Genomic DNA, 25,531 nt, shown 5'->3' with positions numbered 1-25,531 from the left:
AACCCGTAAAAGCACATATTCACATCTGAATGGAATGAACAAAACGCGCGAAGAATTTAAATGTTCCAGCAATGCGCTCCTTGAAACACATCTTTGATCATACGACCAGAAAGAGAACACTCAAAAAACAATCACAAAAGAGAAAACACATTCAGAAGAAGACGAAAAAAACAAGAAAAAGAAGAAAAAAACAAGTAACTGACGAAGAAATGGAGAGAAAAATTGAACCAAAGTGAAAGAAGTGAAGAAGAGAGAGAGAGAGAAAAAAAGAAACGGATAGAGAAAGAAATGAAATCAAATAAAATCTACTGGCAAAAATTATGTTATACACACTTCCTCCGGTTGTGCACACACGCCAAAACGAACGGCATAAGCTGAAAGCGTTTCACGTAAATTCTACAAGACGTTGCAGCAACGGGCCAGCACATTGAATAATACACGGTATGAATGAAAATTTCGTGTGTGTATCAGTCGAACGAAAACGTAACGTAGACACTCGTATATGACTACGAGTATATGTGAACGTTACACTTCTGTTTGTTTATCGGCCGTTGTTGTTATTGCGGTGTATGTTTTTCTTCTTCATTTCTGTTTTAACTTTAATTTGCCTACTGATTTTCCAATCAAACATTTCTGTTGATATCATTTTGACTATCGCATTCGATTGATACAACATCGGGCTTACTGGAAAATGAACAACAACATAAAAATCAGTTGCATTTTTTGCCATTTTTATGATTTATTTCTTCGTGAACACAATTTTTTCATTTAAAATTTGCGGTTAAAACATCAATTTAATCTCGGCGACAATATTATTATTCGACTTAATATTAGAGTCTCATTCATTGACCAATTTTAAAACCGATGAAAAGTGTGAACTGAAAAAGTGGAGCACCGTTGCTCTAAAGATTCATGTCAACTTGATTCTTGGTGTCGCGACGACAACAACAACGATCACAACAGCAACAAAAACAGCCGTGCGGCTCAATTGCGCGTTCGCCAACTGAACGTATATACGTATTGTGAGCTGTATGACATGAGCTGCTGTTCGTTGCCGTTGGTCTCTCGCATTCGTCTGCGTATTGTGTATATAATCACTGAATTCGCTAGACGGCTGCTGTTGTTCGTGTGTATGGAACATTTTTCTACTTCATATCAATTCATCTGTACACACAAAATCGGTGAAAACAGTTTGTGTTTAACGTTGAGCATGAACGGATGTGTTTTCTGTCGCTGAAACACTTTTCTAAACATTTCTTTTTTAAATTTCGAATACACCAGTGCTATTCTAAACAAAATCAACCGTCATTTCCATTTGATTAAAAAAAAAAACATGAACATTTAAACAATTCACTAAGAAATTAACGTGATCAATAAAATAAAAATTAAAATTAAAAAAAAAAGTTTTCCTGAAAAAATAGAATATTTCATCACTATTTGTGACTTTGTTTACAGTGGCCAATATTGAAAAGTACATCCAAATTGGTTAACATCAAAGCTTGAATTTTTTACAATTATATTTGAGAATTACGTATCGATGAATAAATATATCGATAAATTGTGAGATAAAATTAAGAAGATGATGAATAAAAATTCAGACAAATAAATGTAAGTGCGATCAACAGCGAATGCAAGAAAAAAAAACAATAACCAGAACGAACAAAAAATATTCTTAATATCATTTTATCAACCGATTACGCAATATTTCGGAGAAATAATAAAAAGCGGGACTTTTGCTATTGTCTGCGTTTGAAATAAATTAAATAAAAAGTAGTACGAGTGCGCGATCAAAACATATTAAAGAAACGAAACGAACTAAGCACATTGCAAAAATTCATTCGGGAGTATATGCCAAACAAGAAACAAGGAGTTAATGAAAACAACCGATTTCGGCAACAAAACGATGATGACATACGAATTTCAAGTGTAAACAATACGAACACATTGATGAATGAATCGATCAAACGAAGAAAGTAGCGAAACGCATTTACCTACCCCATTCAGCTGCGATCGTTCGAAACGCAATTCAGTTATCATTCGAAAAAAGATTTTACACAAATGGACTGTCAATTTTAATTTGACCATATTCAACGATCTTAGAAATTGCGTTTGAAAGCAGAGCAACACAATCAAAAAAGAGACATTACAACATCAAGAAGAGAGAATATAAAAACAGTTGACGAACAATCAAAGTGCGGAATTTCGTTAGTGATTTCTAGTTCGGCGTTCTGTTTACAGTTTATAAGATTTAATCTTGCTATGACAATTCCGTTTTTTTTTTAAATCGAATATAATTTTTGTTGACCTTAAGCTCGAGATAAATTGCCCAAAACAAAACTAGCGGTGCACATGCTAACGATAGCCGATAAGTGAAAGTCAATTGTTTAAGTGGTGCATAAAACGATTTGCACAAAAAAACGGTGTGCCCAACAAGCAACGAAGTAAAAAAAGAGAGAGACTGAAACAAATAAAATTCATCCACGCCGGAATACAAACATCGTGAATCAGTTCATGAAACATTGACAGCCGTGCTTTTTTTTACTTTTGACTGTATGTGTGATATAGAAGTGCGACGCACACGTAAAATTTCATGAATCATTCTTGTTGTTGCCTATTACTCTTCCCGTTCGGTCTGTTCCTATTTCATCATCACACGTTCTAGAACGAAAGCGCAGCAGGCAGATAAACCGCATTTTCGGACTTTACACAACCGAAATTTTCCAGTTATTAATTTTTTATGTGTGCTTAATTTGTATATAACAAGGACATAATACTATTCTTCCTTCATATATGAACATTGAACAATTTTTAAATGCGTAGACAAAGGATATTTACACATAAAGTGACAAATAATTGCGTGAACAATTTTATAGAAGAAAGAAACGAATTTGAAACGGACAAGGATTCGATTGTGTTATGAACATCATTTTTATTGGATTGTTTTGTTAGTGATCATCATTTTTTTTTGGTCGGATCGCTATATGTGTTATGATTTTATTGTTTTGGTGAATAAAAGACACATCGAAGAAAGAGAGCACTGCATTACCCTTGCATCCGAATACATCAAGCATCGCATTCTCTCAATCAAGAGAAACATTTTGAATTTTGAAGACGACGACGAAAAAAAGGAGAACGATTCTCAACCGCTACAATAACAACAACACATACACGGCACATAATTTGTAAGTATTTTTCGCTCTCTGAATGTTCTTTGTCGCATACTCGTTCCACTTTTTTGTTGCTTTGGTGTTGGTTTTATTTACGTTATTTACTTATTTGAGTGATAATATATTGACGAAGCAATATTATCGTATTGCGTAATAGAATTCAATTTGTTTACCCGATAGTATTTCGCAATACATTGTGAAACTGGGATGCGACATGGGAGCAGGTTATATCCCTGGTTTTTTTTTTTTTTTTTGAATTATTAATATCATTATTATGTTGTTGTTTTTTCTTGGTTAATTTTATTTTCTTTTGCTTTGGTTCTAACACGATGATATGTGGTTAGAATTGTATTTTAAAAAACATCAACGACGATGTGTGAGTGAGAGAAAGAGACAATGACATTTCGGATAGTTGACGACACGTGCATTTCGTCTTTTAATTTTATTGTGCGCCATTTTAATGGTTGATTTTCATTTCAAAACAATGAGTCACGTTGAAATGTCGTATTATGTTTTTCATTACACTGTCAATCAGTGTAACATGAACTTCTTCTCTCGCCATTTATTCGAACAAATTACACAATTTAATTGAATATTGAGAGCCATTGAGCAATGCAATGCGTTTCACATAATGTTCTTCACTAAATATTTCATTTACACAATACCAGTGATATGTGTTATCGCGAGCACACCACATTTTATAATATTTCATTCGGTATTGAGAATAGAAGTGAGTATGGTATTGAGTTATCGATTGTATTCATCCCTACTAATAATCATTGAATAGAAATAGCCATGGAATTTGCTCGTACAATTTCTCTCCGTTTTTTATAAGTTTTTTGCTGTCATTATTGATTTAAACGAGAAACAAAAAGCGGCGAAATAAAATCAAAACAAAAGAAAACTATAAAATAAAATATTACATTGAACACGCATGAGAGAGTGTATGGCGTTTCGTTATTGCTTCATTTTCGTCAATGTCTTGGTTTCGATTAGATTGTATGGCACAACTATGTGTAACTGTACATCTGCATATTGTCTGAAAATGTCGCTCAAATAGCAATTGAAATTTAAGTAAATAAGAAAGACACGGAATCCAATATATGTGTAATTGAGTAAGTAGTGTGCAATAGCCTCGTTTTTTCGTTCATTAAATTCACTCTGTAAAAATAGAATCAGAGCGCGTGTTGATGTAATCGAGGTTTCTCGGGTGTGCGCTTTGTTGCACTTCTTCTCATCGTTATTCGTTCAAATCTGCCGCGATTCTTATTTCTATCGGTTTTTTTTTTGCTTCTTTCCTTTTCCTCTCTGATATATACTCCCATTGCCATCGTTGTTATTGGCATTGCCGCTCTGTCGTTGTCGTCGTTGTTGTCAATATAAACAGCCACATGCCAAGACACAAAGACATCTAAATCGGATAACCAACTGGTTACAATTAAACTGACCCAGCTTAGAAGTTGCACAAATATGTCGTAGCACATGCGGATTGCATATGTACATATATAATTTATCAAAATGTATTTAAAGTGATGACTCAACTGATCAAAGTGTGCGTATTGTAAAAGAAAAAAAAAAAAACAGTAATAAATTGAAAAATTATTTTTCCTAAGAAAAAAAGAAACAAACACACAAATTTATGGTATTGAGGAAGAGTTTGAGAATAACACATTTTTGATGGTTTCGTAGAATGAAATAATAATTATTAATTGATCATATATGAATAATCCAAAAAGGATATAAGAGATAATTAAAATGGAAATGCGTTTACATTTGATTATGGCAGAAATCCTAGTAAAAATGATTGTGACGCCTCAGAGCTATTTAGGATTGATGAGAACTTTCATATATTTTAAGCTCGTTTCGTGATGAATTTTCAAAATTCATTTTTTTTATTACTGTTTTTGTTGTTTGTGTGTGTATATGCATTTCGTTACCTTGGATACTTCATATTGCACATTTGTTCCTCTTCCGGCACAGCACGGATGAACAAATACACATTGTCACACCGATTGGCAAGCGTACATAATTCAGGAAATTTTAGTGGGCTTTTCAATGAAAATTCAATAAATTGGTGACAACGCTTTTAATTTTTTTAATGGCATTGTCGCGTGTATGTTTAGTGATCTCATTTAATGACGCTCATTTGAGAGATTACAATTTTTTTTAAATATTTTAAAGCCTAACGAAATTTCTATTGAAAAGCATTCCAATATGAAATGGATTTCATTTTTTTTTCTTTTTGCTTTGCATATTCATCTTAATTGCATGTAAAATGGCAATTATACTTAAGTTGGTGCGGTAATAATAACGAGAAGAAGAAGAAGAAGAATAAAATACATAAAGAAAGCTTTCCAAAACGACAGATGCATAACGAATCGAAAAGCAATACCAATCATATTAAATGGTGCATTAATGATAATTTACTCATCGCACACAAACAAACTCTCAAATAGCAAAAGTAAAACACAAAAAAGATATAAGTAGAAAAACAAACCGAAAAAAATTGCGCAAAATCATAATGCATTGGTGATCAATGAAGAGAGCGTGCAAGCCCCAATATACTTGAACTTGAAGCACGACATGTATGTTTTGTTCGTTTGTTCATTTGTGTATGTTGTTTTTCCCACTACTTTTTTCTTCGTCATAAATTCTCCGTCGCATGCACAAATGCAACATAGCAATAAAGCCAATGAAGCTGACAACAACTATACTTACTTTGTACTGACCATATTTGAGTGTGCAGTCGACCATTCGTAGTTCGCAACACAGAAACACACTTTTTGAAAATTGCAGTAAATTGCATGTATAACGCTTTTTTCGCTCTTCTTCTCTCAATGCATTTGATGCGTTTGCACATACCAATGTACGATGACCATACTTGAGCATGTTTTTCGATGTGTGTTTACAGCTTTGGCTTCAATGAAATCGAAAACAAACAAACGGAACGTTTTGGCTTGATAATTCGACAATGGCCAACAGAATTCATTTGGATTGATTTTTTGAATGCACGTATGTATTCGGCCACGTAACTTCAATTTGTCGAATCAAGCAAATTGTAAAACGAAATTTAAATAAATTATACGCCGAGTTGTGTACGAATTGTTTATGCTTTCAAAGGAGTCATACGGAGTAAGCGAGATGGCTTTGTAATGTCGATTAAAATGGTCGCATCACAATTTTAAAATGAAAAAAAAAAAAAAAAAAAACGTTTACCCATAACCTTCATATGTTCGCTCGAATCTATGCAATAAACTGTAACCAACTGAAAATTTGCGTGAATGCAACAACAACAAAAAGTATCTATCTTACTTTGTTAAATTGGATCCACTTCGATAATAATTCAATTCCTATTTATTGGGATAACTGTATGCATGTGTATTTGTATGTGCTAAAGTTCTTGATTACAATACATACATCAATTTTAGCTACATTTTGTGTACATTTCAAATGCAATGGAACGCCAAATACAGTGTGCTACTAGTTGTGCGGGTATTTGCGATCCATTCAAATGGCCATATCATCATGTTTTGATAATAACAAATTGTTGATGAATCATATTAGAATGAAGCCGTCCAATTAGAAGGGCAGAGTTGGCAAAACATTACGTAATCATATCATTTCGGTGACACTTGGTTGTGTTGCAAATAATTGACCAGACACTGTGTATGCAATGACTTAACAAAATGATTACCAACGATTTGACGAATGTGACGATGAACCTTAATATTCTCAATCCAATCAAATAGTGTCATTTGTGTTTTTATGACATGGAATGCACTTCAAATGACCACTCAATAGGTTTGTTTGAATTGCTAATGGTTTGTGTACTTTTTTCGTGTTGCATCATAAATTACGATAGTCAAATTGATTCGCATATTTTTCATACATGCGCTGGAGCAACAGTTATTATTTATTTAATTGTATACGTATCAGCAATAAGATATATGCATAGATGTGTATGTATTGATTTCATTTATACGCGATGAAAAAAAAAAAAAAAAATAAAATAAAGCGCTCGCGCTCACATTGAAGGTAGTCCAGAGTCTAGACAATACTTAATTCCATGTATGCGGATGAATTTCATTTGAGATCGGTATGTAACAGGCACTTTTTTTAATGCTCAGATTTGTTTTTTTTTTCTTTCGTTTTCTCGTATTGTTTGTTTCCTTTTTTTTCGTTCAGTTGCTTACAGATTGTGAGTGTGGAGTTTTTTTCCTGCGTTTATTTTAAACTTTGAAACACAAATGTATACACATTATAATGTATCACAATCTTGTTATGTTATTGCAGTACGTTGCTTCATAGTTGATTAAACTAACTTGTTTCGCAACTGGATCAAACGACAGCGTTTTCCGCATAAACATTCGAATTAAATGAATTATGTTCTATTTGTGTGCGCACTGTCTGATTGTGCATTCAACTAAAGTGAGGGGGGCGCACACAGACATTTTTCCCATACATATCAACATTGATCAATTTAAACGTTACCATTTATTATAATATTTGTCTCGGTGAATATAATTCTCGTTGATTTTTTTTTATTATTAAATCTTTTGCATTTGCACAATGTATTTAGAATGATTGAACGCAAACTAAATTGAATTGATCGAATTTCTTGAATAATTGAGTGTGCATAAAAAAATGCAATTTGAAAATGGAGATAGTTAGCAACAAGAGATATAAATTGCGACGAGATAGCATAAAGCGGTTGATGTGTGCGGTAGCGGTGGCGGTGGCGGTGGCGGACGATTGTTCAATAATCGCTTGTCAGCATTTACAACAAAAATTGAATATTAGACAGATCCAGAATATTGCGTAATATTCTAACGAATACGGTTGTCACTTGATGAATCGGACATGTGAGAAGTATTTATTACGTTGTCGTGCCTCTATAATCCACAAGTCACACATTTTTTTTAAATTCAACATTTTCATCACATTTTTGTTCGGCCTATATTTCCCTTATCGACCACACTGAAATTCAATGAAATACAATAGTATCTCATGAGATAAGAGACATTATTACAAAATAGATATAGTTTTACAGTGTTTAATTGTGACTGGGTAAAATCAAAATGGAATTTCATTCTATCTCTCTTTTTCTGTTCTCTTTCGTTCTCACTCCCAGTTGAAATCATCTCCAAGATTCCCGAAAAAAACGTGATTTAATTTTATGGCTCTATGTTAGTCATATTTGTTAGCTATTCACACATTTTTATGGCATTAGTGCTCAATCACGATTTTAATATCACGTGTGACTCATTCATTCCTTTTGCAGACATATTTTACCATAATTTCACGTATAAAGTGTGTATCACATTTTGTTTTATGTAACTTCCCTTAAGAGAGATGTGAAATGCAGTTCAATAATGTCACTCAATAGTATTGATAATTAGCTTATAATTTCAATGCAATTCCTGATAATTAACATAAAAATCATATCATCCGTCTATAAATATGAAAAGGAATGGAATATTACAAATAATTACACATTCAATGATATGGTGTGAATTGGTGATGAGATGACAATTAAAGGTGTCAATGAACGTTCGTGTTCGGTTCGTTTTCGAGTTCGTTCGTTTAGTTGACGAACGAACCCGAAAACGAACCCAAGAATTTCGAAAACGAACGAATTCGAACGAACCAATTAAAAATCAAACGAACCGAAAACGAAAACGAACTCAAATACTCCATTGATTGAAAGTAAATAAGTTTCACATTATAAAAATATCAACAACAAACATTTTCACTATTCTTTGCTATTTGAAGAATTTACTTTGAAATCGAATTTTTGTTACTTATTGATTTGAATGAATTTAAATAGTGCTAATAAAAACAAAAGAGTTACTTAAATCGCTTAAATATCAAAAACGAAAATTTTAATTACTCAGTTTTTAAATTCAAAATTGCTCATATATGAAGAAATATGTAAATGAATATTTTTTCCATGAAAATGTGAAATCAAATAATAATGAAATTATTTATTCAGAAAAAAAATATTTATTTGACAGCAAGTGAAATGTTTATTTGGTTTTTTCAAAACTTTTTTGAACAACATGTCATCATTTTTGCTTAACAAATATATTTCCCGAACGAACCCGAATCCGAACCCAGAACTTCGAACGCAAAACGAACGAACTGAAAACGGACTCAATTTTCTTTTGAACGAACTAATCCGAACGAACTAGTTAAAAACTGAACGAATCGAAAACGAAAACGAATTAATTTTTTTGAAAACGAACGAACTCGAACCAGTATTTGTGGTTCGTTGACACCTTTAATGACAATGACCATTAACGATACGTAATATTGAAAAGAAGAGAAATAAACAAAAAACGCAACGACAACAACAAAAAAGCTGTTAATTGATTTGTTCTATTTGCTGTGTTTTGTTGTGAAATTCATCCAATAGCACAATTGTACACAATAATCTTTAAATGAGAATCATTCAATCCAACGAATAATTTCATTTGGATAAAAGAATGTGTGTGCATAAAGTATATGTCCATCGGGCACGGAGTGTGTGCGTGTGTGCGGCGCACGATGAGCATTCCCAATCGAATGGGCCTCGTGAATCATTTCATCCACGTATATAATATAAACATATATGGCTTTTGTCTTTCAATCACTACTATTGCTTTATTTATTGATGTCGCGACTTATGTTATTTATTCAGTTTTTTTCGACTGACCTAAACGAATTTTAATTGACACATTCGTCTGGTTAGTTGCTTCTACATTATTACATAACTAATTATTATCATTGTTACGTGAAACATAAAAATAAAAATAAAAATACGTTTGACCGCAGGATATACTTTTGCGCCTGATGTTCTTAGTATGATTCTGATGTAATTAAAATCATTATGAAAACGTAAGGAATTATTCACAAAATACAATTCACATTTCGACGTAAATAAGAGCAAAAAGCTTGGAACAATTTTGCATGTCCAATTTACAATAAGCAACAAAACTACAACGAAAAAGAAGAAGAAGAGAAAACATGAACAAATCTTAAATATGCAGACATTTCAATGTGCGTTTCATATGCATATGTGTGTTGTGTATATACGTTGTATGATGTCTATTTCGCACATAGAGTTCGCCGTTCGGTCATGTAATGTTTTGACGGTAAAGAATAAAACTATTTTAAAGGAGAAACACGATGATGTGTGCTCTGTGTTGTTTGTTGTTTTCATTTTTCAATGTTGTTGTTTCCTTTGGTCGCTTATTTTCAATTCTCCATCTACCATATATAATACATCATTATATGGTGCAAAATGCGGCCAAGGAATAAATGCATACCAATACAAATTTCTATAGCCGTCTTCTTTCGACCCGTTCCAGACGTCAAAATGAAAATGATCGAATAAAAGAAAACAAAATAATAATAAATTGAAATAGAAGAAAAAAGAACAGTTTAAAGAAAAAAAAAATAAGAACAACAGCAACAAAATGCATACAAAAAACCCTCCGTGCTTCAAGTGTGTGTGTTTGTGTACAAAAGCGAGAATATAAAAAATGAAGGAGAGGGATAGAAGACGACACAACCGAAACCCGACAAGAAATCGCAAGTAAGATTTTGCAACAACAATAATGCCATTTTGGATACCTAAAACCGTCTTAGCAAATGGCAAAACGGTAGCAGAGTCAGAAGGGAAAGACGACGCAAAATACAAAGTACAAAAACGAAAACAACGATGAAAATTTATATCTATATATATAAAAAAAAGCCGAAATCCTCGTATATTTAATTGAATTGGCTCTTGCATTTTGGTTCACTGAACTTAACCAAGGCTAGACAGACCATTCACATGTGTTTGTGCGAATCAATGTGAATGTGAATGTCAGTGTTAACCGCGTGCGCTTCATGCCATACGGCCAATGTAAAAAAGGCGACAGCGACACATCGTATGATGTGCGACCGAATGAAAGACAGAGAGAAAGAAACAGAGTTCATTCCACGCGTTTATACACCAAAATATATGCTCATTGTATAAAAAATATAGTACGTTTTTATGTAGACCATTCGGTTGACTCATTTCAACCAAACGCCAATGTACTGAATCTCCATAAATATATATACAGATACACATATCTACGCATTGAAATCCTCTCGTTCTCTTGCGTCCCACAGCACCGTTGCTCTGGCCCGTCGCCTATCCCGACATTCCCATAGAGGTTTTATGCGCTTACTTTTGCATTCGTATCCCCGTTTGCAAAGCTTCATCACATGCCTCTGGTATGCTCTCTATACATACATTTATCCTAATCACCGTTTTACTTATTTTATGTATTTTAAGAAATCGACAACATGACCGAAAAAAAAACTAGTCTTTTGTGCGCGTGGAACATATATAGTGAATATAGCGTGCAAACTTTATAGCAATATTATTATTGTAGACAGTCTAAATTATTCCAAAAAAGACCGTACAAACAATGCTGAATCGTAGATATAAATGACAATAGTAGACGGTGTGTGTGTGTATATGTATTAAAGGTGGATAATTTGATAGCACTTCAATGTTTGTCGTCTTCTTTTTTTTTATGTTTATGTGATATAAGTTCAATTTGTCGAATGCTGTTTTCGAAGCTTCTTTTGAATCGACAACATTGTGAAAAAGACATCAAGAGGTGAACCAACACATCGCGGCTTCGATCAATGATCTCATAAATCCTCAAAGCTATTTTCATACGCATGAAATTCCAAAATTGTATCGCCATCTCTTGGTAGTAAATATGCATGCACGCCCACAACTGAAGCGATACGCGAATAACCATTGATAACAGAAACATTTTTTTTTATTTAGAATTATTTTGTATGTTTTTTTAAGGAATAATTACAGTATCAAGAAATTATCTTTTGTTGAATGTGATATGTAAATGCTGTCAATCAAAATATTCGTGATAAACTTTTAACATTCATTTTTTAGCGTTACAGTTGCTATTGATAAATGGTGCATTGACCAATGTTTCGATGCTCAAAAGCTTCGAATAAAAATAGAATGCCCGTTCTGGAAATGTTTTAAATTGAAAACCGATTTGGATTTTACGTCAATTTAAACAGATGCCCATTGCGCGCTATGCAACAATAACAATGATTTCATAAGAATGTGCTCAAATAGCAGAAAATGCCATCAGCACAAAACAAAACAGAATAATAATTGGCATCGCAAGTATTCTGTGAATTTATTATTATTATTTTTGATTCATTAACATGGTTATTCTTGTTGGTGTTATTCAAGCACCCAATTCTTTGATTGTTTTATTATTCTTCCAAATAGCACATACATAACTATGCCGTCGTTGCAATTCTTTGTTGCCGACATTGATTCAAAGCACAAATTGTGCTCTAGAAAAACAAAAACGAAGAAAAAAAAATAAATAAATAATCACGTTGTAACCTCAAGAATTTCACCAAAGCATCAGACCGTTAAAAAGTGTTGTTTTTAAAATCATTTACGTTGATTTAGTGCATAGAATTCCAGTTATAACTGCTTATTCGTTTATCGTTGTTGACATGGATGTTTAGTCAATTTATCTCTCTTTTTTTTGTCTTTCACCATGCTTCGAGTCAGCTTATAGTGTGTATATGTACTGCTGTGTATGGTATTATTTGTGTCACATATCGTCTTTTCTGTCATACGGAGACAACGACAACAACAGCAAAAACGACGACGATGACGACGACAACGACGAAAAAAAGCTAAAACATCACCTACTTTTTCTTGTTTCTCTCCTTTTCCTGTTTTCTTTCTGTTGTAAATGAAAAGTGCGTTGTTTGTACCACATTTTCATTTAATTTATCAGCATGGGCTGCAAAGAGAGGCGATAAATGCCATGAAAGTTGTATCTCCATTCATTTTACACGTATCAACTCATTGTGCTCACGGCGCATATATCATATATACATGCCAGATTCATTTCTTTCTCTTTCTCATTCTCTTCCTCTTTTCCCCGTGGTTTTTCGATTTGCGTTAGAGGTAAGTGAAGCCTCGATTTTCTCGATTGTGTTGGCCTCTCTTTCGTTCGGCCGTTTCATTATTGCACGTGTGGCATGCATACGATACGAAGACCTATTTGAAGTTTTATATATATAAGTGTGTCAACGTGCCAAGCGAAGCACGCATTCACATTAAAAAACGTGCTCGTCTTAAGAGTAATTGTGTATTTGTAAATAGCGTATCAAATTCTTGAACTCAGAATAAAATGACGAAGAAGAAATTGAGGAGAAGAGGAATCAAAACGCTGTCCACGGCTGTCCATTAATGGTATTATTATTTTTTGCAGATTTTTCGACGGAATTAATTTGATGAAACTAATCATAATTACTCAATGTAAACATGTGATTTTCAATTCAGAGATGACGATGCATTTTTCTGCACACCCATTTTTTACCTTCAAAGCATTATTTTGGGCGGCATTTTGAGCTGCCGTGTATTTAACTCTTTAACTCTTGGAATTGTATTGGCACATAACCTTCCAAACTATTGCGAATTATAAGATTCGAAATAGACAAAAAAAATGTTCGCTTCCATTGATTCATTTAAAGTGAATAACAGCATTGTATCATGTTGTATGTTGGTGCTTGCACATGAAACATTTCGCTTATGCATACTCATTTCTAAACTTTTGAAGAAAATAATAGAACCAGACGTTCATTCTTTACAAAGGGCGATCTCAGGCGAAATCCATTCATTTTTTATTCGTTCTGCACATTTCTCTCTCTCTCTCCATATCTCGGGTGTGTACAAGCATGTAGAAAATCAAATTATACGCAATGTCGTTATGTAGTTTTTTGATGTGTAAATTTATTTTATGTATTGAAAAGACACTATGTTTGCTTTTTTTTAATTTTACATTTAGTGGTGCTCATGCAAAACTAGAACGAGTTGAAGGCACATAAAATTGGCATACTTAATTTGCAAGAAAATGTGTTTAAAATTTAAGGTTCTGGAAAAAAAACCATATGGGATCATCATTTTTTAGCTCATGAAGTACACAATCTCATCTTATTTGTCATAACTACTCCAATACAATCATTTAAATAACATCATATGATGTTTAAAATACGAAGAGCAAAATATTTTTGTTTGATTAACATAAAACGTACATACGGTGAAACAAAACTGTAAATTTTCTCACACTGTGTGTCATCGTGTTTTCATTGACAAGGCTAAGTTGGAAAAGTAAACACAGTCAGAATAAATGCCACTAAACTTTGATTGACGCTAACTAAATAATTATCATCATTGAACGATTGCTTCGATTATGTCAACGTAAAGTAACAATTTGCCTGTCGAACGTAATATGAACAAACAAATTTCTCTTACATTGATTCAATAAACACGTTTGCTTGAATATTTACACGATTGTAAATATTTAAATATCTAAATTATCGGCCTACCACCATACATAACACGTCATTTGTTTTAAGTTCAGCAATGTTTTAGTGTTCAAAACAAATAATATTTTGTTCGAATGTTTTTGATGGATCCATTTTATTTTTTGAATGTAAATTTGAAAATATAATTATTAATTCAGGTTAGTTTATGTAATGAATGATAGTGTGCTTTTCTGTTTGAGTGGTACGGTTTAAAGGTTTACAGTTAAAGCGACAAAAAATTGATAATCGCAAAATTCATTCTAATTGTTGTATGTTCAGTTTGTGGGTAGCTCGACCAATTGAGATTCGTTGATTATTAGAGGATTTTTCTCAAGTGTGAATGTAATTTTGTTGTTTCTCTCAAGAAATCTAATGCTGTCGTGTAGTTGTTTACAATTAATAGCAAACAGGTGCAAGCTGTTTATTACCGATCATTGTATTCAAATAGCTGTGGCTCGATCGCGATGTGAGACATCGATATTATATATGTGTTTATTTGTGTATAATGATGATGGGCTTGCATACACAAAAAAAAGGTTAAGTTCATTGCGACATGCAGTATTCGCGTCTTTTGTTTGTCGAATCTTGTATCGGAATACGGCTGTGTGCATGGAACAGCCTACGTGGTGCATGCAAAGATAACAATGCTGACAATAAAGATTGTATGTGAGAAATACAGTCAGCAGTTTTTTTCTCTTTCTTCTGCTTTGTTGTTGTCTTGTATTGCTGCTTTTGTTGCTTTTAAATATTTGCGCAATCAACTTCAGTTCGTAATTCATTGCATATGAGGTATGTGACATAGACCTTCAAATGAAACAATTTTATAAATAAACTCATTTAACTGAATCGAAAGCAAGCGTGTCTGTTGGAGGTAGAGTAAGACGAAATGATGATGATGATGCGAGTGAGTGAGGAAGGGAGGTGAACGCATCACATATGTACATTAAACCAAAAGAAAGAAAAGGCAGCGCAATGAGAGACAGAGAGTGAGAGACTATATCTTGACTGGGCAACTTGCTTTTGGTTTCATTTAATACGCATCGGCATTTAAACGTGCAGCGTGCATTCAACACACGATCAACATTGTATTGCGATTTCTCGTTTTTCACCCGCAAAGTGTAATGGAATTGATTGCGATCTGAAGAGAGAACATTATTATTTATTTTATGAGCACATAATTCATATTGCTATATGTGACTCTGTTTGGCTTTGTTTGCATTCTATAATTCTTGGTTTGTTCATTGTGTTTGTGTGTATTTCACAAAGTGAAAATCCATAAGTCAAAATCCAGTGAGCCTTTTCCGAAATGCTTTAATCATTCTCTCAGTTAACGATTTTGCAAACAAATGAAATCGAATAGTCATGCATGCTACAATGTAAATATATTCTATTTTAAAACTGTGCAAAATAACAAATCTGACGAAACGAATATGCATATATTGCCATATTGGTTTTAATATTCACATGTATTGAAGTATGTGTATGTGATGTAATGATCTCTCCTTTTATAATCATAGAACGAATATTAATTGTTGCTCTTTGTTTCCCCTTATTTAATTTGTATCTGAATTATTCATAAAATCCAATTACGAGTTTTGCGCTCGCGCGCGCGTAAACACATCTATATCGAAAACGCGAGAGCGCACGAGTGAGGGAGAGAATAAAAAATAAATAAATAAAAACATACGGAAATATTAAACACATGCCGCCGTTTAACTACTGCCATTTTTGTTCTGGCTGTTGTTTATTACTGTTTTTCCTCTATGCTTGTCTCCGTTGCTGGTAATGAATATTCTGTCGCGATGCAAATTGACATGATAAGGCATGTGTAAAACAATATAGCGTTGTCTCATTACTTGCAGCGATGGTATGCACTTGATCAAAATGTGTGTTTGAAATCATGATGAACAGCAACAACAGACGCATCAAAGACAAAGACAACGACAACAGCAATGATGTCGTTGATTCATCCAATCACTAAACTAAACGATTTCGCAGTGTCTCTCTCAGTTATCAAAATAATTAGCGAGAAAAAAAAAATGGAGAGAGAAAAAAACCGCATAAATTGCAAAGAAACTGTGACATTTGTCACAATCGTATGTATCAAATTAAAATTGCGTTTTTTGCAAATCCTTAAACGTTTCCTGTAGTTGATCTCAGCGATACAGAAATATATTTTCTGGCACAAAATTTTGTATCGTGCTTTATGTGTAGTCCTGTCAATGCCAAATGCAAACAAAAAAAGAGAGAAACGACAACGATGTGCTTTCCAAATATTGTTTTGTTTTTATTCTTCATTGCACGCGCCATATGCGAACAGTGCACTATAACATGGGAACGAACGGAAAATTACACAGGCACACACAGAAAACCAGGAAGTCATTTTAACCGAGCTCACATATTAACATCAGACTAGGAACAAACTGCATTCCGTGTCGTTCCATGAGTAAGTGCAGTTGAAATGCGTAGTTTTTCATTTCGTACATTTCGCGAACTCTTTGTTACTATTATCGGTCTTTTTTTCATTCGTTAAGGCCATTTTCCCCCCACTCAATCAATGTATTCATGAAACGAAGAGGATTTTATCTAAAGAACCATTTATGGGCTTGCAATTATTATTTCATAATTACAAACGAAACTGATGAGTATTGGACTTTTAATCGATCGTGCTATCGATTGCAATGATACAATACACACGTGCTGATTGTATATTTCCTCGATTTCACATTTGTGCCACACATTTGAATGTTCATTTTTAATCGTTTTTTGTATATCGATTGGTGTGTGAATTAGATTACGTGAACATAAACTTGATGTCAGACAAAAAGACTGAATTAAGTGACAAAACTGTTTTGGGTTGCACGTTTTTAACAAGTCAAGAAATAATAAGCTCACTGACTCTATGCGACTAATAACAGTGGCGTTGATGTGTTTTCTTTTTCTTTCATTCAGTCAACAGTTATTGTTTTGTTGAAAAAAAGCTTTTTTTTTTTAAATAAAAAAACGTTTGCTTCATGAACAATCGCATAGCGTTTAGTGACATGTGAGTTGTAAACGATACATTCGTTGAACAACAACGTCAACAGAAAAAAATATGCCGATAAATTATATCATTGTGCATAAATCCGAACACGTGCAGTTTGCTATTCCTTTTTTTTCTCTCTTTCTAGTTCTTGTTTTCGATCGAATTTGCTTAAATCTTTTCCTCTAATGCAACCGATACAGTCGTCATGGACATGTGATCAAAATCCCATTTAAACGTCATCGTAGAAGTAACGCGTTTTATGATATAAGTCGTTTGCAAAAAACAAACACACACACACACACATTCTTTGTCATCATCGAAAATTCCCTGTAATGCAGTTCTTATGTCAACAAAAAAAATTATGAAACCCACACAGAGTGTCATCACGATGCAAAAGCAATGGTGGCTGACATATTGCTCCTTACACACTGGATGTATATATACTTTAAACGATTATTACGGCATTGGCATCGAAGTATGTCCAATGAATTGCATTTACGTAAAATAATTTGTGCTATCGGACATTTTTGCCACGTGCTCCAAAAAACGAGTGCAGTTTTCTCCACTAAAACGTGCTCTATATTTGAAATTGCAAATAAAATGTAATAATATTAGGAAAAGATAGAAAAAAGAAACGATGCAAACCATGGCAACCATAACAAAATACCATGCAACGAACAGAATAAAAAAAACCAACAAATTCCTAGAATCGATTAATTCCGCCAACCAATTGCTATGGCTATAAATCCATTTGCTTTCATCACACGGAATGCTACATAATCTAAATATTTAGTGAGTGAGATGAGTGCAGTGCACGGATGTGAAATAGGTGTGAGTATACATTTACGTGTACTATTTCCAAAACGTAAACGGAGAAACGTGTTAATAAATGGGACACGATTACGTTGCATCTTTATCACATGTTATGTGTTCAATTCCATAATAATTTTTTGTTTGTTTGTTTCAATTTAATAAAATTATTTCTAGTCGCAATTGGTGGTTTCATAATTTTCTTCTATATACGCTTCAAATGTGTGTTTTTAAACTTGGTCAATTCTTTCTATTCAGATTTCAAATAAGTTTTTGTACAAATTTTAAGTCACATGGGACTCCATGATTTTTGAGCTATTATTGTTCTGAAGAAATTCACAAAAACAAGAGTTAAGATTCAAGATATAAAATATAAAATCATTTGCTTCATGAATGACGCGCGAAACGCTTTTTTTTTCGAATGGCGACGTCAATTGAAGACACGCGATTACATAAACCATAACCGATCTCAAAATGGATCATTTGGTGTATGATATAAAGTCATCTTATCGAATTTATTTAACGGTGCCTATTGTGAAGGCACTCCCAAAGAATTATAGTATGGAAATAAATGAAACACACGAGATAGATTAAGAAATGTATGAATGAACGGGAAAGTCACAACAAAATTTAAATGTTTTCATTTCATTTATTGTGGTTGTACGCGCGAGCCCATGAATGTGTGTGCGCGCATATGCGTTTTGCTTCATTTGTATATGTGTGTTGAGCTTCAGCTGATGTACATTTTCAAAAGAAAACCTACACACTAAATCATGTTATAAATCTTAAAAGGTATTCCACGCCACATACATGCTAATATAATGCGACACACTCGGTACAAAGTATAGAAAAACCATTTATAAATAAATAGTTAACCCAATTTACAATTTATTAGCGTAATATCTAATCAACAATGACCTATTTTGATGGTGCGTAGTATAATTATGATTGCCATTGCTTCGCTCCGCGCAATGATAAAAAAAAAGAGAATACGAAGAGAGCTGATTAATATTTACGAAAATATTTATGTATGAAAAGAGTAAATCGTAGCGATATAGTGTGCAGTCTGCACTTACAAACACATCTATTAGAGAGAAGAAGAAGTAGAATGCGTTGAATACATGAATGCAGTTCATACAAACAAAACCAAACACAGAAATATATCAGACGAAGGCTACATTTGAATGAAAAATAGTAATGTTATTACATCGGGTGATTCGTTCAAACGATGTTCGGTAGCTTAGCCGAATTCATTGCATTAAGGTCAAGAAACTGGGACATTTGTTTATTTTGAACTCACAAAGTTTGTTTCTAATTCTAATCACAATCGATTTTAATAATAATACGGAAGTATGGAATGTTGTTCAGATGTGAATTTTATTGTTCTATGATAATTTTATATCAAATACTAAAACAAGCACTTTCAATTGAGCTTTATTGATTTCATTTTTTTTCACTTCTCCATTTTCTCAACAGGTGTCACTGTGTATTGAAAGAGGCGTTCATATGAAACAGAAGCAATGTTCCATTGTTACTAAACGTACATGTACATGATAGTGAGATTTACGTGAAAAGTGAATCTCCCATTGAATATATAAATATACACATATACAGAAAGAGAGTGAGATCCAGCTAAGAAGTCGAATATACATTTATTTAAAATGCCTATCAACGGTCACGGCCAAAACATGTTGGGCAGCGGAACAAATGGCTTGCTCAACGTATGCGTTAACAATGCCACAAGCGGCAATAATACTGCCAAGGTACATTTTACATAAAACAAAAACATATTTAGTTATGAAAACCAAACAAAAAAAATTGCCCAAAAATGTGAGGAATGATTTTCTAATCGATTTTTTTTTCTGAATTCAAATTTATTTTAGACAAATAATAATAGTAATAAGAATGGTCATCGATCATCACATCAAACACATCCACATTTGAGCAATGTGTCAACATCATCATCACCAACAAGTTTTATGCATGAAAGCCATTCAAATGGTCCAATGCTCATGAGTGGCCCAATGAGTCCAAGTAGTCAAGATGAATTTTCTAGCAGCTATGATTTAAATTCCCATCTTAAACGAAAGGAATTATTCACACAGCGAAAACAACGTGAATTCATACCGGATAATAAAAAAGACGACAGCTATTGGGATCGACGACGTCGCAATAACGAAGCAGCAAAACGATCTCGAGAAAAACGACGTTATAATGATATGGTGTTGGAGCAACGTGTTGTCGAACTAACGAAAGAGAATCATGTGCTTAAAGCACAATTGGATGCAATCAAGGATAAATATAATATTTGCGGTGAGAATTTGGTGAGCGTTGAACAAATTATGGCCACACTTCCAACAACTGAACAAGTTTTAAGCATTACAAAACGACCAAAATTCAATACCAACAATGGATCACCAAGCGATTTATATCCACAGTCACCAAGTTCACCAATTCAAACATCAGTGATTCAGCAATCATCATCAGGTATGTTATTTGGTCTTGGTGTTTTACATAACATAATAAATAAATGAAAATATCTAATCGAACATATGTTTCAGGTCCAGCTTCAGTGGACTCATCATCGCCACCAGCACCTTCTTCAGTTGCACCAACAAACGCACCAACAATTGTTGCTCCAATCATAGCACAGCCACCTCAAATTCAAACGTCCGCTGTTGTCGCAGCTGCTGCTTTTGCGCATTTAAATAGTAGCTATATGGATACAACACCACAACGAAATACTTATGTAAGTACATCTAATGTTGTGAAGAAATTTGACAATAAAAAAATGCGGAAATTTTAATCGAAATCAAATGTTCTCCTCTATAGAAATACCGTGATAGCGCACCCATTGAAATCGATGGTAGACTTGAAATTTATGGTCCTCCTCGGCCGAATTTCCACAATGCTGAACACTCAAACTCGAATAGTAATATGAATGGCTGCAATGGCAACACTACTGTAAATGGTGAGTAAAAATTAAGTGAAAAATAAAAATAAAAAAAGTAACCGTCCGTTTTTCTTTTCATTCAATTCTTTTAGCACGATACAATCAACACCTTTCTCCCATTTCTCGATCCAATGCACAAACCGAACATAATCGGCATACAATGACTTCACATCAACACCTTCATCCATTGCAACATTTCGAAACAAATAATGATGTGAACAAAATCAGTCAATCGAATTCGAATTGCACTGGAAGTGATACAGACATAACTGCTGTTGATGACGATTCAAATGTGTTGAATTTGTCACGGCGCCGCAACAGTGATACAACCAATTGTAATAATAGTAATAACGGTGAGTTAAATTTGACATATCAATTCAATTCGACAAAATTTATAAATATTCACTCTGTATTTTAGGTAATCATAAAGCTAAAAATGGCAGTGTCACTCCACCACGAAGTATTTATGTGAGTATAACGATTTTAATTTAGAGCAAATTGGACAAAAAAAAAAATAATTGATTTTTTTCTTTATGGTTATAGACATCGCTCGGTAGTTCAACTTCAACCGAAGACGATCAATATAGTGTTGAAAATCAACCGATAAGTGACACAAATAATAGTTTACCGTTAAAACTACGACACAAATCGCATTTGGGCGATAAAGATGCGGCCAGCGCACTATTGGCATTGCAAAATATAAAACAAGAGCCAAATTCTCGGCTATCACCACCATGGGATGGTGAAGGATCGAGTGATGAACGTGATTCTGGTATATCAATTGGAACGGCCGAATGGGGCATTCAACGTAGCTATCCACTGAATGATCGCACCGAACCAAATCAATTACCATTGAATATTCGTTCAATGACAAAAACTTTTACGATACCATCATCGATAAATGGTATTGGTGCGGCAATTGGAAATTTGGCGGCTAATTTAAGTAGCGTTGGTGTTATGGGCGGTTTAACAATGGGCAGTGTTTTAGGTGTAAATGAAAATAGCTCGGATCGTGATGAACGAAATCATCGTTTTGGTGAGCAAAAGACATTCCGGGCACCGGTCATGTGTCATCTTGAAATAAACAGTAACACCGACGAAGGCAATGTCAAAGAAGAGAATGTCCATTTGAAAACGCAAATTGCACGACTTGAATCCGAAGTCGCATCGATCAAAAATATGATGATCTTAAACACAAACTCTGCATCGGCCACAGCGGTTCAGTAAACATTATCAGTTGTTTTATTATTATTAAAATACTATCTATTCTTTTGCTATCAAAAAAATGACGAACAACCAATTGCTGTTAACCGGATTATTAAATTTAGATTTATATTGAAGCATAGATTTGTAATTGAAATTGTAAAATTAAGATGATGAACAAAACTTATGATTAAAAAAAAAACTATTTTGTTTTGCAATTGAATATAAACAACCTATCCAAATCTGATCTTTTAGCAACACAACATTGATGAATTTCAAGCGTTCAGAAAGACATACATTTATGCGAACAATTGAATGATGCTTGCATCATTTGATGCGCATCGATTGTGCTGTCGCCATACATTCGGATCTTCGGCAGCGCACGAAGTGCTCCGAACGCACAACGAAAGCACTAGCGATGCACATCAAATGATGCAAGCATCATTCAATTGCTCTGTATGTCTTTCTGAACGCTTGATGAATTTTCCTTGGAAATTAATGTGCTTTTTCACTTTGAATTTAATGTTCCCAATTATTACGTTTTTTTTTTGTTTTCTTTATTTTTGTATTAAACAATATTAGCTAATAATTTTTAAGATTTATTTGTTATTAAAAAAACAGAAAAAAAAAATTAGCACCAGACAGAAACACACCATAATTTCTTTGTTAATAATAAATCAAGTGATTCACTGGATGCATTTTATTATTGGTATAAATATAAAAGTGAAATATTTAGTGCTGAGTTGAAGGCAATTTAATGTATTTTCTTTATGTTATGAATTAGATGAAAAAAATATAAAAGCAACATGAAACGATTACTTATTTACATTTTAAGAATTTAAGTGAATTTTTTTTGAGGAAGATGAAGAATACACACGAAGAAACAAGCTAAGGAATAACTCAACAATCATTTTGAACTGAAATTTAAACGAGATTTAATGCCAAAATACAAGAAAAATAAAGAATATCACGCACGAGACAACAATAATAAACAATTATCGCTTTGATTTGTCGCCTTAAGTTCATAGGTATGTCTCACATGTGCGTATGGTATAAAACACACACACACAAAGACACACATTTAATATTTAAATTATAAAAAACTAAAACTATGACAGAGAATTAAAATCAGAACAATTTTTGTGTAATTTAACAACATTCGTAGCATTGCGTTAATTTAGTAGAGAGAAAACTATACTGTATTTATTTTTTTAACGAATCAAGTAACAATTATATTTCCATATGAAAATAAAACGAAGAAAAAATGTGTTTACAAATATATATATATGAAGAAAAAAAACTCAAGCAAACTAGGATGAGGATAAATAAAAGAAAGAATTCTTTAAAAGGGATTAAAGTAAATCAATGTGAACACGGATGTAAAACATCAAATAAGAGTTAAGTAGAGATTAAACACAAAGAGAGTATATATAGAGATAATGTTTATGACCAGAAATAAAAAATAACTCGCTTATTATTTTCTAATGCAAATGTGAAAGTATGTAGTTGGTTTTTTATAAGAAAACAAGGAAAAGCTTTGGAATGATTCCACTGACGAATGAAGGAATGGAATTTCTATTTTATTTATTTACTTAATCTAATTTATATTAAATATAAATATATCATTCGAATAAGACAGTGTTCCTGACTCTTTTTTTTTTTTGCATTAAAAACACAATTGTTAAACACCATGTATATTGGAACGGGGAAAATGATAGGAAAATGGAACGAGTAAAAAAGAAATGGCTTTTTATGGCTATCAAAGCCAAATCATATCAAATGGAAAAAAGCGTTAATTAGCTAGCTGTGTTAAAGTTCTTTTTAAGAGACATATAATGCAATTATCATTTAAAACTGTTTTTTTTACTAATTCATTTTTTCTATTGAAGAAATCATTGATTAAAATTCCATTGTTTGTTATTTTATCATGGGCCAACTCACTCATTGCAGAAAGGAAGAAATTAAGGTGGATTTAATAAAGCTAGCTAGCTTTCAGAAGTGATAATTTGAGGAAATGAAGAAATATGGATTTGAATGTCACAATTTGATCTATATACTTTCTTCTTCTTCTTCTTCTTGGATGTGAAGGACCGAAAAAGAGTTGATTGTAAAACAACTAGATGCTTGTTTAAAACAGTAATATTGTTTATATTTTGACTATTGTACGTAATAATTAATTATGATAGAATGTAGAAAGGGAGACCATGAAAACTGTGCAAAATAGTAGAAACCTTTTCATATACAATACTTACATGAATTTTAATACTTTTTGTAGTCTTCTTTGACTGCTATTTATTACATTTATTATTGAATTTTTTTTGTGTCGAAAAAATTGATCTAAGTAGGGGATTTTGGGAAAGATGAATTATGATCTAAATGCTGGCTTAAAATGGTCATTGTTAAAATAAAGAATGGAAATATGCTTATTTTTTTAATAAAGAAAAAAAACACAGAAAATAATAATTACAATTAATTTTATAAAAGAAACCTTATTGAAATAATATTGCTATTTTTATTTTTTAATAATTCTGTTTAGCTGATATTAAACGAACGCATACACATTCTACAATATCCCCTATGCATCATGTCATTAGGGACATGGAAAAGACGTACGCGTTCGATTAATTCTCAAATTTTTTTTGTTATATTTTTATTCTTACACAATTGTAATAAACGTGGTTAAACAAAATAAAAATAAAAACCATTGAACATGTATGAACTGATACGATTGCTGTTTTTCTATCTTTCGAAACTTTACATTGTATTTGCATTAAATGTTTTCATCGCAATGGCATTTTCGGAATTGAATAAAAAAATTAAAAAATGGATTGCCTTGCAAAGTGTATATGTTTGACTATTTGTCTTACAATTTTTTTTTTTTCCTTTAACTCCTAGCGGAGCATAGGGCCTTGAGATAAGAATTCTTATCTTTCTGGTTTCTGTTGATCAATTAATAACAATAGAGAAGTACAAGTCTTACAATAG

General features: G+C 32.8%; 1 protein-coding gene across 1 annotated transcript; it reads left to right on the top strand.

The window, feature by feature from the left end:
- The first annotated feature begins 1,186 nt into the window (after positions 1-1,186).
- Positions 1,187-25,269, top strand: LOC116352168 (putative uncharacterized protein DDB_G0277255). Its single transcript, XM_031784557.1, has 8 exons — positions 1,187-3,182; positions 19,867-20,153; positions 20,274-20,877; positions 20,952-21,139; positions 21,223-21,361; positions 21,436-21,696; positions 21,762-21,811; positions 21,887-25,269. The coding sequence occupies exons 2-8, from the start codon at positions 20,052-20,054 to the stop codon at positions 22,568-22,570; spliced, it is 2,028 nt and encodes a 675-aa protein (XP_031640417.1). The 5' UTR covers positions 1,187-3,182; positions 19,867-20,051; the 3' UTR covers positions 22,571-25,269.
- Positions 25,270-25,531: the final 262 nt, after the last annotated feature.

This window comes from Contarinia nasturtii, unplaced genomic scaffold (assembly GCF_009176525.2).
Source record: "Contarinia nasturtii isolate CC-2019 unplaced genomic scaffold, AAFC_CNas_1.1 Cnas_scaffold_187, whole genome shotgun sequence".
NCBI classification, from domain to species: Eukaryota; Metazoa; Arthropoda; class Insecta; order Diptera; family Cecidomyiidae; genus Contarinia; species Contarinia nasturtii.
This window is presented reverse-complemented; position numbering and strand designations above follow the sequence as displayed.